Source organism: Epinephelus fuscoguttatus, linkage group LG17, assembly GCF_011397635.1.
Source record: "Epinephelus fuscoguttatus linkage group LG17, E.fuscoguttatus.final_Chr_v1".
Classification (NCBI taxonomy): Eukaryota; Metazoa; Chordata; class Actinopteri; order Perciformes; family Serranidae; genus Epinephelus; species Epinephelus fuscoguttatus.
The window spans coordinates 7,002,336-7,020,711 of record NC_064768.1 but is presented as its reverse complement, the minus strand read 5'-3'; the positions used below and the strand labels follow the sequence as shown (position 1 = coordinate 7,020,711).

The window sequence follows — 18,376 nt, the reverse complement described above, 5'->3', positions numbered from 1 at the left end:
CAATATCACAAATCACAGTTTGCCTCACAGGGCTTTACAGCATACAACATCCCTCTGTCCTTTGGACCCTCACAGCGGATAAGGAAAAACTCCCCCCCAAAAAAACTCCCTTTAACGGGGGAAAAAAACGGTAGAAACATGAGGAAGAGCAACTGAGGAGGGATCCCTCTTCCAGGACGGACAGACGTGCAATAGATGTTGTACAGAACAGATCAACATGATAAATTAACAGTAATCCGTATGACACAATGAGACAGAAAGAGAGACAGAGACAGAGTAGTAGTAGTAGATAGTATACATATGTGACAATAATCATATGTGTATAATAACAGTAGAAGTATGACTAATGATAACAGCAGCAGCAGGAGGCATCTGGCAGGATGCCAGGTTAGTGACATGCAGTACGGCTGAGTTAGCAAGATGCAGTAAGAGGACATGAGAGAAGGAGAGAAGGAGAGAAGGTGCCCGGTGTATTATAGGAGGTCCCCCGGCAGACTAGGCCTAAGTCAGCCTAACTAGGGGCTGGTACAAGGCAAGCCTGAGCCAGCCCTAACTATAAGCTTTATCAACAAGGAAAGTCTTAAGTCTAGTCTTAAATGTGGAGACGGTGTCTGCCTCCTGGACCGCAACAGGAAGATGATATGGCTGCATCACCAAGCCACTATAGTGTGCAAAAGCTTAAAATAACTTTGAAGTGCTGTTTCCTGTTGTAGAGTGAGTGAAAAATAGACAGCTACTTAAGAGAGACAGGAAACTAGCTCAACGACATGGCTCTTCAAACTTTTACAGGTTCTGCCAGAATCCGCTCTGGAGCTTGTACTGACCATTGAAGAACGCACCCTATGCCTGTTTAGACTGCATGAGCAGTGAATGTCAGAGCCCATTTGTAAGAAGAAGCCACTACAAGTAGGCCATTATCCAACGTTATCGTAATATTGAATGTTGCAATCATTTACTTGATACAACTGTTCATGGACCATGCAATGAGCAGCAGAGTCTCTCTGTCTCTCATGGAAAGTGCAACTGTGATGGCTGATAATTATTTATTTATTTTTGCCCTTAAAATAACTTAATTTAGAGACCCCATGAAGCTCAGATTATGACTTGAACTTTTGATGGATGGGGGAGTTGGCAACAAACCTCCACAGCAACAAAGTGTCCAAACTGGGAACAGATTTCCAACATTGCTGCAAGACCCTGGATCTCCGTCAGATGACCTGGATAACCTCTTATCCTCACAAAGCAAAGCACTGAGACTCATTTTGAAAGACTATAGGGAGAGCAAACGACCTGGCCCCAAACTCTGATTGAGGGGGATTTGCTGTAAGAGATGTAAAAGATAGGAGCACAACAAAAAAGAACAACAAAAAAAAGGTTTGGTTTTTGACAAAAAAACAAATTCTGGATGCACGCCCAGCTGTGACAAACAGTGCACATAGCAACCTATGACAATCAGAGATACTGAAATGAGACTTTACCGACTTTCCGTTGAAAACACTCAGCTCCTTGAATACAGCAGTATTTGTAAGTGGTCCTCTGCATCACATACACACACAAAACAACAACAACAACAACAACAACAACACAAACACAGATAAAGATATAGGACAAGGGGGTGTGTCACATCATGGAGGAGTTAGTCGGGAGCATTGGAGGGTGTGGGTGACCCCCACCCCGTGCGGCTCTGCAGGGGCCCAAGGCATCCTACAAATTTATTCAATTTTATTAAAAATTGGCCTCTTCCATCCTCCTACTCCACTCTTCCTCCAGACTGTTGTTGTTGTTATCATCATTATTATTTTTGCAAGAAGTATAGTTGGCATCATCATTACTGATGTTACTACTACTACTATTTACTGTCATTATTTTTAATATGATAATTATTGTTGTTATGATTATTATTGTTATGATTTTTATTATTATTATTAATGCAAGCAGTTGCCAATACTACTACTGTTAGTATTATTATTCTTTCTTCAACTATAAATCATATTATTATAACTATCACTACTATCACCATTGTTATAATTATTAACATTATAATAGTATAACCGTTATTATATCCACTAAAACTCATAAGTAACGTGCACCCGTACACTCTCAGAAAAGCATTGCTGGCATCAAGCACCTGGCTTCTAACTGCGTGTACTGTCTAATCACAGCACTTAATTAACAATTTAATCTTTTACTTGGACCGTGGACATCTTTTTAGAGCAAATGGAATATGCCTCAACAATTCAAATCCAACCTATTTTACTTCCTGCACCACCCATTTGCTCCCTCTGCCAAGGACAAGAGACAATAGGAACCAAAATATACAACAAGACATAACACATCACACCAGAAACCTTTAAGGAGACTTTAAAACATGAGGGACATTAGAGCCAAGAGAGAAATTTCCCACCCCACATGCCAAAACTACCACCTGAGAGGAACAGATAAGAAAGCTGATCACTGCTGGGACCAGACATACCCCTCGCCCAGTTTTCATTTTACCTCCCCTAACTCCCTCTCTGTGTTCACCTCCACTGTTGGCTTTAAGTCCCCAGCCAGATTATGATGCCCGCCATCTCCCCTTCCTCCTCAACAGCATTAGAATCATCCTCTGTCTATGCAGCCTGATTAAAGCACATCAAGTCCAGATAGCACAACTGACTGTGTACAAAATATAGCAAACTCTCACTGATCTGTCTGGCCAGGCCACAAGGATGATGGCACTTAAGAATGTCCCTGAGTAGAGCTGGGACCAACTGTGCCACTAGCTTTCTCTATTCTTATCTGCTCAGTCTTTGTTTTTCAAATGTGCTGTATAATGAACGCTGCCTTGTCTTGCTTACAGTTGCACAAGTCAAGATTTGGGTCAGCAGCAGACAACATTGACAATTTTAATTGAGTGCTTGAAGTATGTTTTATAAATTCAATGCATTTGTTTCCTCCTAGGAGAGTGTGGTACATCATCACCCTACATGCGACCAATCTACCCATCAAAGACATTCCCAAATTTATACACCCTAGCCACAGTAAGTGATGCTGGGTAAAGTCTTGATAACTGGTTTATATCTTTATTATGTAACATCAGATGGTACAGTAAAGCAGAGCTGTAAATATGTACTGCTACGTTTGTAAGATAGCCATGCTAAAATGAACTGTAGAGACATCGCTCTGTACGATCTCTCTGCAGGGTCTGTACCCAGAGTCTCATGGGATTGTGGGGAACACAATGCACGACCCGGTGTTTAATGCCACCTTCAGCCTGCGCACCAGAGAGAAACTGAACCACCGCTGGTGGGGTGGACAGCCTGTGAGTAAACTCTACATACCAGTTTGTAACAGGAATCAATTCAGACTTACACTGGTTAGCCATCAGTTACTGCACGTCACTCAGTGTTGCCAAACTGTATGTACAGTAATTATTGTATTTGCACAATAATTTTACGATATACGATCAATAATTTAAAAAAAGGCCAGATGCACAAGATGTTTCAGATGATTCACATGTACATTTTGCCATTTCAATAAACCCACAATGAATTTTGGAAAATGTTATTGTTTGCCATCTTTGAAAAGACTGATATCAAATTTTGCATCTGAATTTAGTACACAGGACATGTTTGGCCTGGCTTAGCACAAAAAGTTAGCAGAATGCTGACACTAACTTCAAATGATACCTTATTTAAAAACCTTGTGCACCACAAAATGTATCTCAGTTGGTATGCGTTCACGTGATCTCAGTCGCTTGGTGTAAGATGGATGTAAGGGTGCTCTCAGACCTAGAGTTTTCTTGCTTTGGTCCAAATCAGGGAGTAATTTTGTTGTGTCATAATTGTCTAGAGGAGATTCGTGTTCTCCCCACAGCATTTAAAAGGGGACCAAATGCTGTGTGTGAGAAAGCTGCTCTTGATTGGTCAGAATGTCCATGCAGGAAAAATCCAGGAAGTAAACAAAACATTGAAGAAGAGTACACCTGCAAGATAAATGCAACACTTGCTAATAGAGGGACAAATAGGCGGGTTGTTTTTAGCGCTGGTCATTGCGTACTATAGTACTTGCATCGTTCATTTTGGCAAACCATACAGTTTGACTAAACATGGAGGAGACTCCGTGGAGGTGTGAGAACATGAATTAGTCTTAGTTATCTTGGACAGTGGAAAAAGAAGGAGTAATTGATGGAGTTGTGGAGTGAACAAGAGTTGGTGTTTAACTCAGCATGTATCTGATCCACCAAAGAGCACTTATTTGACTGAGAGATCTTAATTTTTGAAACAGTTCTCCTCTCATTCCCACTAAAACAACACAGCTAACTAGCTTGCTGGTAGCAAGTTGAGGCGACAAATCCAAATGTAAAGTTTGTACACAAATACAGTTTATCTTTGTGGATTAGCCTATATTGATTCTGAACTGAAAAGGAGACTGTTGACATATGACACTTTTTTTTTGCATTTCTGGATTTATGTGTTTTTGTAGACATGCAAGGAGTTGTTAATATGTCACATTTCCTAAAAGGAGTTTAATGTAGTATTTTCCACCAGGAAGAGGATGGGAAATAATCTCATATCCCAGCACTATGCTATATTGTTAAAGAATGGCTGCAGCTCCACTTGTACTCTCCTCCTCCTGATTTGTGCTTGATATGAGTGTATTACCTGTGACAAGGGAAGTCGAATTGGGAGGGGCAGGGGCTCTTGCGTCTTGCAGAATTAAAACTCAAATGCAGTTGGTGGTGGTTACAACAAGCTTTTAATTAAGAGTTCATTCCTTGGGCTGAATTCAAAGACTAAAATTAGAATGACAAAACAGGAAAAAAAGTCTTACAAAAAGGGCACTTACCTAGTCAGAGGCCAAAAGGGCATCTATCTATGCATGTGTTTTTCAAAAGTTATCTAAGTGTAGTCTTGCAAATACTGACACTGCAAGATTCCCAATCTTTGCAAAATCCTATAGTGTCTGACTAAAAACTCAGATTGTCTTCAGATGTGAGAGGACGTAACACTTCAGTCTTAAAAAAGTCTTTATAAAGTCTTTCAGTTTATGGTAGGCATAAGACAATCAGACTTGGAGCGAGTGGGAATGTGTTGGTATATGTCTGCAGGGCTGATGATGATGAAAATGGAAACAGGTGTGTCAGTGGGAGGGGACATCAGGTGACCAGGAGTAGCAAGACAGTCTGAGGGCATCTATGGATGGTTCAAGGATGTCAGATCTGGGGAGTCAGAGGAGAGAACATGGCTGGGGAAAGTGAAGAGGGGCTGGAGACAGGGCCAGATCAGACAAAACAACTAACCAGTGAGAAAAGCCTCACAATACTAGGAGCTAAATCCAGTTAAACTGACTGGTGACTACCCTGCTAGCTAACAAATACAACATGTAGAGAACACTGCTTTTGATGGAGGTAAGCGAGCATGTCTTCCCTGCCTTCGGTCTTCGTGCTAAGCTATGCTAAGGTAAACACACCCTGAGCCTACTGTATATCTGTACCCATCTGGACTCAGAAAGATAAAACTGACATTTAGTTGCTGTACTAAATACAGTACCAAAAAGGCCTAGCTAAAAATGCATCATTCCCTGTTAGTGCAAAACAGAAGTACAGGAAGTACTCTATGCAGTTAGCTAGTAGTATGGAATTCATTTGCAGCATTCTGATCTCAGGAGCAAATGTGAAGGATTGCGTAAGTAGTGTGCTAAGGACACACATAAGACAGTATAGCCTAAGTGGGACATTCTGATATTCCCCTTTACTTTTTGTTTTACAGATCTGGATCACAGCAAAGGAGCAAGGAGTGAAAGCAGCCACTTTCTTCTGGCCTTGGTACTTAAGTTAGTATACTGGAATATTTTTCAATAGCTTCAGACACTGAAGGCTGCACTGCACTGGTAACTTACAAACCTTAAAACAGCTGTGGATACGGATATTGTTATTGTTATTATTATGGGTTATTGTGTGTTTATGATGTCAATATCCACTGCAAAAATTTTTCTAAGAGCTGAATTTCCAATATATAATTTATGATATACAGTAGTCCATAATATATGATGTATACTTGGTGGAGTTGTCATCGTAGATCCTGTTCTGTTGTGTTATTGGTGGACCTTCAACGGTAACTTTGGTATTTTTCAACTTGGACCACATTATCCCATGTTTTGTGTCTGAGTGACTAATGGAGACATTTGAAAAAACATAACAACTGGTCAACATTATGGGAAGGATATGGAAAGGATCCCTACAGAGATCGCTAAAGTATAAGATTCCTTTTGTTTAACCAGAAACCAGAAATCGCTTTTGGCAAACCCACCAGACTTCATTTAAATAAACAGTAATTTGACAGTGTATAGAGCCAGCATAGTTTCACATCTACTGGGTGAAAAAAGAGTTAATTTCAACCAATCCAGAGTTGGTGATTGTTGGAACACTGGAAAGATGAACAAAGGCAGTTTTTGTTATTTTTTTATTTTGTGTCTGTGTACTTTGACTGAAGTGTGTTTTATGAAGATAACATTACTGTAAATGAAGTCTGGTGGGTTTGGCGATAGCGATTTTAGAGCTGTTTCTGGTTAAACTTACAGAATTCTACTCTTGAACAAAATGATCTCATTCTATGATGTAATCAGACATTTATAATAATAATCTGAGCCTGTTGGTGGCAAAAACAAACACTTTTGGTAGACCTACACAGAAAATGGGCTGCATACGGATTTCTGCACAGGGATCTGTGTGGAGGACATGGGTGGATGATAACAATTATGTCATGTGGACTCTCACAGACATGCAGATCCTTGAGACACGTGGAGGCTGAAACTATGACATGGCCCTTGACATTCTACAGCGCTCTCACTCAATATTGAACACTTGTTGTTTCCACTCGTCACTTAGACACATCCATAGGAAAATTCTGTACTAGTTGAAAAATAACAAAGTCACCCTTCATCATTAAGTCTTGTATTGTAGCTCACGTGTTAAAAAATGTGCTTATGATAACAACACTTCAAATGTTAGAGAATCCAAGCCTGTTTACGCACTGACAAAAATGTTATATAGATGATTACACAGTTTGGTCTGAGCAAAACAAACATGAAAAATTTAAGGGAGCTAAATTAACGGCCTTTTAAACTTCACTTTGTAGGTGTCTGAAACAAATGTAGAACAGAGAGATACTTTAAAACCAGCCAAAATCTCATGTTTACACTGATGAGGACTCATTCAAAAACCCAGTGTACGTGTTAAAGTTTTCAGTCCACTTAAGCAGTCTCAGTCTGTTTTCTGAACTTTGAAATGCCAAAAAAAAAGTCTACAATCAATCAATCGATGATTATTTTTAATTGTTTCAATATGATTCTGTTAAAGTTGATTGGTTTAAACAGAGTCTTTATTTCCAATTTCCCAGTTTATTTCATGATGTCATTACCAAAGTAAACAAGCAGTGATAGAAATATGTTTTCTCTGAGAATCAGTTTACCTTTGCTTGTCATCAGTTAAACACATAAAGAGGCTTTTCTCCTTACTTCAGCTGAATGACAGCAGAGACAGATTGGTTTCAGAAAACATTTGCATATCGATGACATAATGATCACGAGGGCAACATCCTGAGACTGACTGACAATGGATTCAAACAAGCACAGACACAGAACAATATCTTCACACACTCCGTCACAACAGAGACCATTGGAGACTCAAACACCAGCCTGTTCAAGCGCTGTAAAATAAAAAAAACACTGAAGGCTGAGTGGTAAAAGACGGACATCAGACTGGATTTTATATATTAATATTATTGATATTTATTGCAATTAGGCTTATATTTATTGCACTAAATGTGTTTGTGTTTGTCAGAGAACATGTTGCACACAGACAGTTTTAAAGATAGATCAGCTCCCCCCTTTCCCCCTTTTTGTTCATAAAGACGGGAGGTTCTATGAACCTAGGAAGTCCTGTGAAACACGTGTAATTAATAATAATAACTAAAAAAAATATAATAATAATTTCATTTTTCCCACTTCTTCATCATCATTCACCATGTTTTGTTTCCAGGGTGATTCCTCTGGAGAGGAGGATTTTGACCATCCTGGGTTGGCTGCACCTGCCTGATGCTGAGAGGTGTGTCTTTCCATTCTTGGGACTTGACTTAGGATTTTTTTAGACATGAATGTATGTATTCAAAGTTCTGAAAAAAAATCTTTCTGACAGGTTTTTCTCATGGCACAAACTTTGACTTTTAGAAGGAGAAAAAATTCTGGTAAAACAAATAAAATTAATGTTGAAAGTCCAGTTAAAAGTTGTGCAAATATTGGGAGGGGAGCCAGAGGGAAATGAGACTTTTGGCAGTTTCTTCCAGTGTTTTGGAACTGATGGACTTATATCATGTCATACCTAACAAGTTACCTTGAAAAGACTGTAGGCTGCCCTAATTGTAATACCAGCACAACTGCAGGATGCAGCCATGAAACTTTACAGGTGTGTAGTTGAGCGCACAGTGAAGGCCGAGTTCAAAAATGGGTGTGGTCCGAGCAAGGGGGCTGAAGAGTGATAGGGGATAGGAAGAAGGGAAGGGGCCATTTGCCCCACACTTTATGACCCTGGCCCACATTTGTTTTAAGTTGCAGATTGCTGTATCATGGCTGGGGTGACTCCAGTGAAAGATGATCTATAGTTTTAAATACAACTTGTCCTTCCATTGTTTACAGTACTGATAGCACCGTCTCCCACAAGGAGGATATCTATCTCCTTCACCTCTATCACAGATTCTTTGGCCTTGTCCTGTATATTAGTATCATGTTTTTCCTTTATGAGTGAGATCATTTTTTTATTCCCTGCTTCCCAGTCATGAAATTGCTTTCCGGCTCGTTCAGGCTCAGTTCAGACAGTGGTTGATATTTGTTTTTGAGCCAAATGCCTGGCAATGCTGTATTTCTTCCTGTGATACCACAGTTTGTTTTTCTGATTCTGCTCCATTTGTTACTTAGCACTTTAAAAAGTTTCAGGAAAGACACTGTATCATCCAGATTTAGGATATTTGAGGTAGCATTATGGTTAACACTACTTTGATCAGTGGTGGAAAACATAGCTGTCTAACCATTGGTTGTCATGGGGAGTATCCCATGAAGTCCTTTCTCATCTTCCATTGTAAAAATTTTCGTCTGTAGCACAGCAGTTTCCTGTAGATATATCCAACAGTTTTGGCATGATGAGCCTCTTGTGGATTTTGCAGGATATTCAACACACACTTGTCACACAGAGATTGTCCATGCTGCAGCTCCTGCTGGTCTGATCTGTCCCCTGCCATGGCTCTGTGTATGTGTCAGTGTCTAGAGTTTCTTCTGAAGAAATAGCAGACAGTCCCAGGGTGGTAAGGTGTACGAAGTAGGGAAGGTGGCCATTTTCGCCCCTGGCTCACATTTGCTTTAAGTTGCAGATTGCTGTATCCCAGCTTGAGTGATCCCAAGGCAAGATGACCTATAAATACAACTTGGACTTTTACTTTATGTCAAAGATCTCAGCAATGAGTTGTGAGTCTCAAATAGATATATAAGAAATGCTGTATGTTTTATATGTAGTCAGGAGTGTCTGAGGGTTGGTAAGTGTCTTTTCAAGACTTTTTATTTTAGTGTTGAGTAGATGCTGGGTCAGCGAAGGGGTCATGAGCTGATAAGTGTTTTTATAGGTGTTTTTGTTTCTCAGTTCAGTGTGAGATGAGGTGAGATGCTTACACCAGAAACAACAAGCTCAGCAAAGGGTTTAATCTTGTTCAAACTTGTCTCACACCTGGATGATTTTTGAATTAAAAATCATAAATAAATTGTCTATGTTGTCAATCCTCAGACCGTACGTTTACGCCGTTCACTCGGAGCAGCCTGATACCTTCGGACATCGTCTGGGTCCTCTCAGCAGTGAGGTGGGTGTGACACCTGTGGGTTGAGAAGTGAAAAAAATAAACATCTCGGTTATTTCTTTATTTATCCTGTTTTTATGCTTCTGCGCCGGTGATAGCTGTAAGTGGAGGCATCATGTTTTCAGATTGTCTGTCCATTCATCCATCCGTCCATCTGTATGTCTGTCTGTCCTTCCGTCCGTTCCAGTCTGATGAATGCAATATCTTAAACATATCTTTAGCCAGTTTAATCAAATGTGGCACAAATGTCCACTCGGACTCAATGATGAATTGATTTGATTTTGGTAGTCAAAGGTCAAAGGTCACTGTGACCTTGTTTGAAATTCTTTAGTAGGAATGACCTTGTGTCCATCTCATTCTCTTAAACATCTCATTCCTTTCTTCAAAAACATCCTTTTGGACTCAATGAACTGATTAGAATTTGGTGATTGATGGTCAAGGTCAGTGTGACCTCATAAAATATGTTTTTGGCCATTACTCAACGTCACATCTCAGGAGCAGAAGGGGAGACATTTGGTCAGATACTGAATTGGTGGCAATGACTGAAGATCCTCTGTGCTGTCAGGCTGAAGATGTGAAGAATTTATGTGTTCACAGACATGGATGTAAACTGTAACTGCAACTTGAGTGGTTTGTAGAGGCATACAACCCCAAGGTGGTAATTCTAGTTTCTCTTGTCTACAGTTGGATAACCCTCTGAGAGAGATGGATAACATCATTGGTCAGCTGATGAACGGTCTAAAGCAGATGAACCTGCATCGCTGCGTCAACGTCATCATCGTAGGAGACCATGGTACGACTGCCTTAAAACATTTGATGTTATATCTCTTTTCTATAGTTAAATCTCTTTATGTAAAGCTGAATGAATAACAAAGAGGATGACTTACAAAATCAAACACAAGGGCTACAAATACAGATAAACCCAAAAAACAACATCATTATGTTAGTTATTACTGAGTAATACCGACTGTGCTTGGGCTTATAATAATCTCACCCACCAGTGGTGCACCAGTGGTTGACACCACAGTGGCTACACCCATTATCATTATACAGTCTATTCAGTACTTTTAAGAGCAAAAAGTCTCATTCACCTCCAGTGTATTTTCAGTGAGAGCAGCAGGTTCAGATTTTGGCACGTAAAAATGAATCAGCATCAGCATGAACAGAAAATAAGGTGAAAAAAAAAGTTCATATGTAATCTGTGTTATTTTTAGGTGAACCAACCCTTTGACTAATAATAACAACTGACACTGTGGCTGTCTTCTCTGTCTGACTGTCAGGTATGGAGGAGACCCACTGTGACCGGACAGAGTTTCTTAGCAGCTACCCGCTCAACATCGACGAGATTACGCTGATCCCCGGCTCACTGGGCAGAATACGACCCCGCGACCCCAAATCCACCACATGTAAGAAGAGACTGATTGGTTTTAGCACTAGATTGGATCAAATTTTCAGACATTTAAAAAAGAAATAAAATGGGCTTCATTTTGACATTATTCTTTCTTTTCAGATGACCCAAAAGTTGTGGTCGCAAACCTCACTGTGAGTGCCACCATACAGACATAAACTAAACCATTTTTTCCTGCCATTTTTCAAACTGTCCAGTGTGACAGAGAGAAAGAGAGGTCAGATCAGTCACTACGTTTGTTGTTTCAGTGTAAAATGCCGACTCAGCACTTCAAGCCGTACCTGAAGCAGCATTTACCCAAGAGGCTTCACTATGCTAACAACCGCAGGATCGAGGAAGTCCAGCTGCTGATGGAGAGGAAGTGGCACATCGCCAGGTAGCCTGAGACGTGCTTATTAATGTGACAGTTTAATATGTATAAATCATTACCATACTGATTCTGAGAAATGACTGTGCCAGGAATCTTTCTACTGTCACCAACACAAGCACACAGTAAGCCCAATCGTTTATTCTGTGTGTTGTTATTTGACGGTTTACTCCATCAGGTAAGAAAAAAACAATGCTTGATGGTATTTAATACATATTAGACATTGTAGCTCAAATAACTGAACCATATTCATTTGATTTTCAAATAAGTGTTCTTTCAAGTTGGTGAAGTAAAGATGAAGTGGCACTTAAATCCAGTGGTGCCAGCAGGATTATATTTCATAGTGTGCACAGGGACTGCCCTCCCGCCCACTTGTAGGGTACCATGAACACGTAGGTTTCCCACGCACGGACATACGCAGTCTACTCAGCAAGCGAGCAAGAGATTAACATTAACATTTCTAACACAACAGCACCTTATAACTCTGATTAGCCTACAACGTGCATTTCAGAGACAAGCCAACAGACCTGACAACAGCAGCCAGCAAAATAACAGAATACAATATAATATACTGAACATAGCCCAGAGAAACGTACAGGCATTTAACAGACAAAAGATTCCCTCATTTAGCAGCAGCATCACACAGTAACAACCCAGCTTCAGCATCAACAAAATATACAGCAACAATATGTAACACGAAGCCCAAACCAAGCTGCTACAATTAACAATAAAAAGATGATAAAACGAAGTAGTGTTCCTACCTATTTGAAGTTCATTGTGCTTCTCCCTGTTGCATCAAACTCCTGCAGAATGGCCTCTGCATCAATTCCAATATCATGATGATTGCAGGGCTCATCGCTTTGCAAAGCTGGCGGACAGCAGACTCGATGCTCGTATTGCTGCACTCTGCATACTCTTCGCTGCTGAGGCTTGTTTGCGTTCTTATTTCAAAATCCTGAAAAAATGCTCAGTTGTTTTCGTTTGCTCATTTCTAACTACTTTTGCTTGCTAACACACAAGATAAGTAACATAATATTGCTAGCATCACTACTGAGCTCCAGAAATGTTTATCATACACTGATCTCTGGCCCGTGATGTGTGCACCAATCATCAGCATCCAAATGTATGTGTCATAGTGAGTGGACACCAAAACATGCATCTCAGGCACATTCATCGGTAAAAAAAGAACCCAAAGACACAATCTGCTGCATTTGTCACAATTTTATTTTCAAGATAGGTGTCGCAGTGCAAACAGGTTTACAGCTGCCAGCACCACTGCTTTAATCATCCCAATGAAGATGTATTTTAAGAAATCTCTATAGCTTTTGTAATGCTGGAGAGTGTCCTTAATAATTTTCATGTTTCAAAGGTCAGTGTGTAAGATTTAGGGGCAGAAATGTAGTATAATATTCATAACTATGTTCTCTTTCATTGATATAAACCCCCCAGGAAACTAAGAATCTTTGTGTTTTTGTTACCTTTGAATGAGCCATTGATGTCTACATACAGAGGGGGTCCTCTTCTACAGAGTGCGCCATGCTTCTACAGTAGCCCAGAGCAGTCAAACCAAACACTGGCTGTATATCAGGCCATTCTCATGTTTGTGTTTTCACACCAGCCTCCATGGTTCTCTTACATGCTTGGCGCCTGGGAGAAGTTCTGCAACCTCATTACCAGATGCCACTGAATCCTACATACTGCACCTTTAAACTGAGTTGAAGGATTGTGTGGTCTGTTGAGGGGTTAATGGAGATTTCCTGAAATATTTGGTTAAAGTGAAAAATGTCCTGTCATCATAATAAACCCATGGCAGAAGACATTTGCCCGACAGTGTTAGACTTTAAGATTTGGGAGTTGTTATTTTAAACTTCTTAAAGAAAGGCTGCAGAAGGTTTTGATAGTTGGAAAAAACGTACTTTTGTTTTTGCTTTAGGAAAATGCCAGAAAAATTGAGGACTCGGTGTGGTTTCTTTGGTGACCATGGCTTTGACAACAAGATTACCAGCATGAGGGTACTGTGTTGATTTAAAGTCTCCTTAAATTACTATCTCTCATTGTCTCCTGTATTATTAACTGTGATATAATCACATTGTATAACACACCTCTGACAGTAACATATTGTTTTTACCTGATGTCTCTGTAGCATACACAATGATTTTTTTTTTTTATTGTAGTTCCAATCACTGAGAACCAGGCATATGTAAACCAGTGATTTAGAGGAGAACCATTTTTCCTCAGCGTTTAATGTGTTATTTTTTTCACCCAGACCATATTCGTGGGTCATGGACCGAGCTTCAAGTTCCAGAAAAGCGTGCCAGAGTTTGAAAATATAGAATTATACAACGTCATGTGTGGTGAGAATATAACTTATAATTTCTTTTTTTTAAATTGGTCATCAGTGATGCACCTTGGGTCATATAAGGCCACTTTACAAGTCATGTTTTCATGTGTGATGTGTCAAGAGAGCTCTGAAACCTTTTTTACAGCTATACAACAAACTTTTGTCTCCTGTTCAAATACATTTCTGATATTTTTATCGACAAACTGACCCTGCTGTCTCTCCTTCTTTCTCTCTGTGTCGCAGACTTGTTAGGGTTGAAGCCGGCCCCTAACAATGGGACATACGGCAGCTTGAACGACATGCTGAAAGATCCTCCACACCAACCCAGCATGCCAGAGGAAGTGACACTGCCGTCACCAGCGTCAGACTCTGATGCCACTGTGACCAGTGACCTGGGCTGCAGCTGTGACGATGAGGTCAGAGGACAGTGATGTCACAAAAAAATAATCTCTAACCCTTTCAGTTGTATTTTACAAAGGGGTATTGGTGCCATTGTAGGTTAAAAACAAAGAAAAAATGGAAGCAAAAGAGGGAAAGAAAATTCCCAGGAAAATGTCAGATTTATTGAGAGTAAAGTGGTAAATTTTTAAGACAAAACTTAAATATTCTATAAAATTAAAGTGGTAAGTGTAAAAGAAAAAACTTGGATATTCTCTGTGTTTAAAGCTTTAAATTTTCCAAAAAAACTTGAATACTCTCTGAGATTAAAGTGGTGCATTTGAGAAAAACTTGAAGTGGTAAATTTTACAGATAAAAACTTGAATATTCCTTGAAATTAAAGAGGTATATTTAAAGGAAAAAATGGATATTCTCTGAAATTAAAGTGGCATTTTTTAAGACAAAATTTGGATATTCCCTGAAAATAAGTTTAATATTAAAGTGGTAAATTTATAAAAAAGAAAAAGAAAAACAATGGATATTCTCTGAAATTAAAGTGGCAAATTTTTAAGAAAAAAAAATTCTCTGAGGTCTAAGTGGTAAATGTATTGCCAGAAAGTCATGTGATGTAGCAATTAAAGCAATAAAGTCCACATAGGGTCAATGAATGGGTCAGGACTTTCACCCAGCCTGACTGGGGTTTGTAGGTCAACACTGGCACATTTTAGACTTAGCTGACTTATTATTTGCAGTGTTTAGGATGCAATAAACTGCTGAATGCACACAGAGTACATAAACTGGGTCGAGAGCAGGAGTGCGAATGTCCAATCAAGACATAAGTGCAATGTCTTGGGCACCTGGACTTGCTTGAGTTTCATGAAGGCTTCTTAACTTCTGAACTGAAGAATGTTAGTTGCATTAATCAATATTTAATCCATTAGGGGGCAGTACAACATCAAAACAAGCTGCCATCTGTGCTTTTCTGTTACAGAACAAAGTGGAGGAGATCATAGAAGCCTTCAGTCCGGCAACAGATGGAGCTTACAGTTACAGTAGGTTTCTCTCACACTTCAGTCTCTGTCTAATCATTAAGAACAGAAACTAGACGTTCTGCAACATCCACCACAGAACACTGATCAGCTGTATATGTTTAGCAGCTGAGCTGAAGAAAACTTTGCTGTCCAAGTTAATCCATTTTGAGAAAAGTGACACAAGTAAAGCAGTAGTTTTAGTAGCAGCAAGTATCCACTAAACATGTAAAAATCTCCCTGTATCTTGTGTTCTTGGATATGCAGAATCTTCAATAATATCAATAATAATGTGGTTCAGCAATAAAGCAGCTTGACGTTACACTCTGTTGCAGTCAATCCTTAATGCACAACATGACAACTTTTTTCACAAAAAGACACGCCATGTCTCTCCTTCCTGCTACACGCTCATCAGGCAATCAGCCCCAGGCTCAGATGATGAGATTAGAGTATGTTGTCATAGTAACTGACTGATAGTTACGCTGAACTGGCTTTGTGAAAAGGAAAACTCAGTTTCCCTCATCTCAGGCTTGACATACTCACTAATCCTGCTTTCTGATATAGGGCCGGCCCAGGAGTTACTGATTGTGTGTTTGTATGTATGTGTGTGTGTGTGTGTGTGTGTGTGTGTGTGTGTGTGTTTGCAGACAGTACCCACCTCCCGTTTGGTCGTCCAGCTGTGATGTTTGACACTCAATACAGTTTGCTTCATCATGTGGAGTTCATCAGCGGGTACAGCAAAGAGCTGATGATGCCTCTGTGGACATCATACACGCTTCCACGACAGGTACACACATACACACACACACACACACACACACACACACACACACACACACACACACCAGTAATGTAAATATTCATTCCTAATTTATTTATTTATTGTCACAGTTATGCCCTGAAGAAATGCAACTGCAGAAAGAAAAGTTTCACTCTTAGTCAGCTGCATAGACATTACTGTCTGAACTGCAGCTTTTAAATACAATAAATGCACAAACATTACACACATTAATGATCATGTAATGTTTGTTTTCTTGGTGTGAGTTTCTGACAACCAGTTCTGTAATACCAGAGCTTCTTTGAATGCACACCTGGGGAGAGGAATTCTTTCTTGCAACAGCATTATGTCATGATTATACTGACATAAGACCCAAAAAGACTGTGATGGACTGTCAATCTTAAAGTTTCACTTCTCTGAAATAAAGTAAAATAAATTGCACCTTGGCACCATTGGAATTGAATTCAGAAATCTTACATTTAACGCTGTGAGCTCTGAAAGTGCAGAATCTGTTGCATAAGATTTTGCTCCCTAAAACACTGATTTGTTTCACTGACCTCCTTCTGCTTCTGACTCAGCCTCTTTCATCTACTTAAACTGGGTGTCAGGTTGTAAAAATCGGATGCAGGCCATGTTAATGACACGTGTTGCATATGTTGTTGTTTATAATGAATGACAGGGTGTTCTTTGTCGAGGCAGAACATAACGGAGCTGCACAAACATGCAAATATAAACACAAATGTGGCTGACAGCACCACTAAACACACAGACTCTATGATGTCTCTGACGCTGAGGAACATGCTGCAGGTTTACAAGGTGCAGCTGTTTACATGTGGCACACACACACACATAAATACACACGTGGCACCAAAAACACACATTCACACACGCTATTTTATCATTAATTAGTTTTGTTCCACTTTCATGTTTGTTACAATGTCTTTTTTTTTCCAGAATGCATCATATATATCTTTATCCATCCTCCTCACACAGGAACATTTAGATGAGAACAACAGCAGATTTTCAAAAACTATAGCAAATTAGATATGAAAACAATATGTACACACACACACACACACACACACACACACATATGTGTATACACATATATATATCATGTATTTGCGTACTTTTCTCCCTGTCTCCTGTTTGGTGTCTCTCAGGAGGACATAACTCCTGTCCCAGAGGTCTCCCCCAGTGTTCAGTGTATCCGAGTTGACTCCAGAGTGTCAGCTGATCACAGTCAGAGCTGCACCACCTACAGCCAGAACAGCCACCTCACCTACGGCTTCCTCTTCCCTCCAGGTAAAGCTGAAGGAGAGGAGTGTTAACACTGTTTGCATAATCTTACGGGAGTCAGCACAGGTATTCCAGTGATGTGTTCTCCTTACCTTAGAATGAGCCCCTTATATCTGCATAGAGAGACAGTCCTTGTTTATGGAAATGGTTCTATTGCCCCACCATATTTCAACAGTAGCCCAGAATGGACAAACCAAGCACTAGCTCCACATAGGGTCATTTGCATTTTTGTGTCTGCCACTGTAGTTGGCAGCCCCTCCATGATAAGCAGTGGTGGAAAACACAGATTTTTTTTAAGTGAAACTGCTTTATTCAGTGTTTTTACCAGCTTAAATCCCTGCATCTGTTTGTTTTGGATAACTCAGCTCCTGGCAAAAACCTCCTGAACAAGGAACACAAGAAGAATTCTAACAGAGAGAAGTTTCAGCTGGTTGCACTCTGCAATCCTTACTGTTACATGTCACTAAATCCCCCTAAATATTACACAGTTGACCTTTAATTTCAGCATATTGACTTTATTTGTGAAATGCAAAATAAATAAAAAACTTTCTCCTCTAATTTTTTTCCTCATACATGGCCCTTATACTCTTCTTACTAATGATATCAGGCTGTACAGCAAATATTGTTTATTGTTTACCAAGGCAACAATTACTCTTTCTGGGGTTATGATATATAATAACAGGTAGTTATTCAAAAATTTTTGAACCCACTAGATTGAAGATTTCTTTGTATTTAAAAAAAGTTATTTTGCTCACTAGCAGTCAAACTGAGCCTAAAGCAGCAAAACTAAGATTTACAGGTTATAACCTGATGTGAACCTCTTTACATTTTTCCTCAGTGATTCATACAGTATCTAATGAACATTCCTGTGATGTTTCTAAGGTGATGATTTTTGATAT

General features: G+C 39.7%; 1 protein-coding gene and 1 long non-coding RNA gene across 2 annotated transcripts in view; one reads left to right on the top strand and one right to left on the bottom strand.

Moving 5' to 3' along the window:
* LOC125904194 (ectonucleotide pyrophosphatase/phosphodiesterase family member 2-like) overlaps positions 1–18,376 on the top strand; it is an 88,638-nt gene that overhangs the window by 13,027 nt on the left and 57,235 nt on the right. Inside the window, exons 7-21 of the mRNA XM_049601443.1 lie at positions 2,941–3,020; positions 3,182–3,301; positions 5,751–5,806; positions 8,021–8,086; positions 9,809–9,881; positions 10,563–10,671; positions 11,159–11,284; positions 11,389–11,420; positions 11,535–11,662; positions 13,587–13,665; positions 13,920–14,007; positions 14,238–14,410; positions 15,364–15,424; positions 16,048–16,187; positions 17,342–17,483. Coding sequence (XP_049457400.1) covers positions 2,941–3,020; positions 3,182–3,301; positions 5,751–5,806; positions 8,021–8,086; positions 9,809–9,881; positions 10,563–10,671; positions 11,159–11,284; positions 11,389–11,420; positions 11,535–11,662; positions 13,587–13,665; positions 13,920–14,007; positions 14,238–14,410; positions 15,364–15,424; positions 16,048–16,187; positions 17,342–17,483 — 1,473 coding nt within the window. The remainder of the gene's footprint in view (positions 1–2,940; positions 3,021–3,181; positions 3,302–5,750; positions 5,807–8,020; positions 8,087–9,808; positions 9,882–10,562; positions 10,672–11,158; positions 11,285–11,388; positions 11,421–11,534; positions 11,663–13,586; positions 13,666–13,919; positions 14,008–14,237; positions 14,411–15,363; positions 15,425–16,047; positions 16,188–17,341; positions 17,484–18,376) is intronic.
* On the bottom strand, positions 9,788–16,175 carry LOC125904214 (uncharacterized). The gene is made up of 3 exons (XR_007451405.1): positions 16,059–16,175; positions 12,415–12,608; positions 9,788–9,894 (listed from the first exon to the last, which is right to left on the bottom strand). It is a non-coding gene; the product is annotated as an uncharacterized LOC125904214 (long non-coding RNA).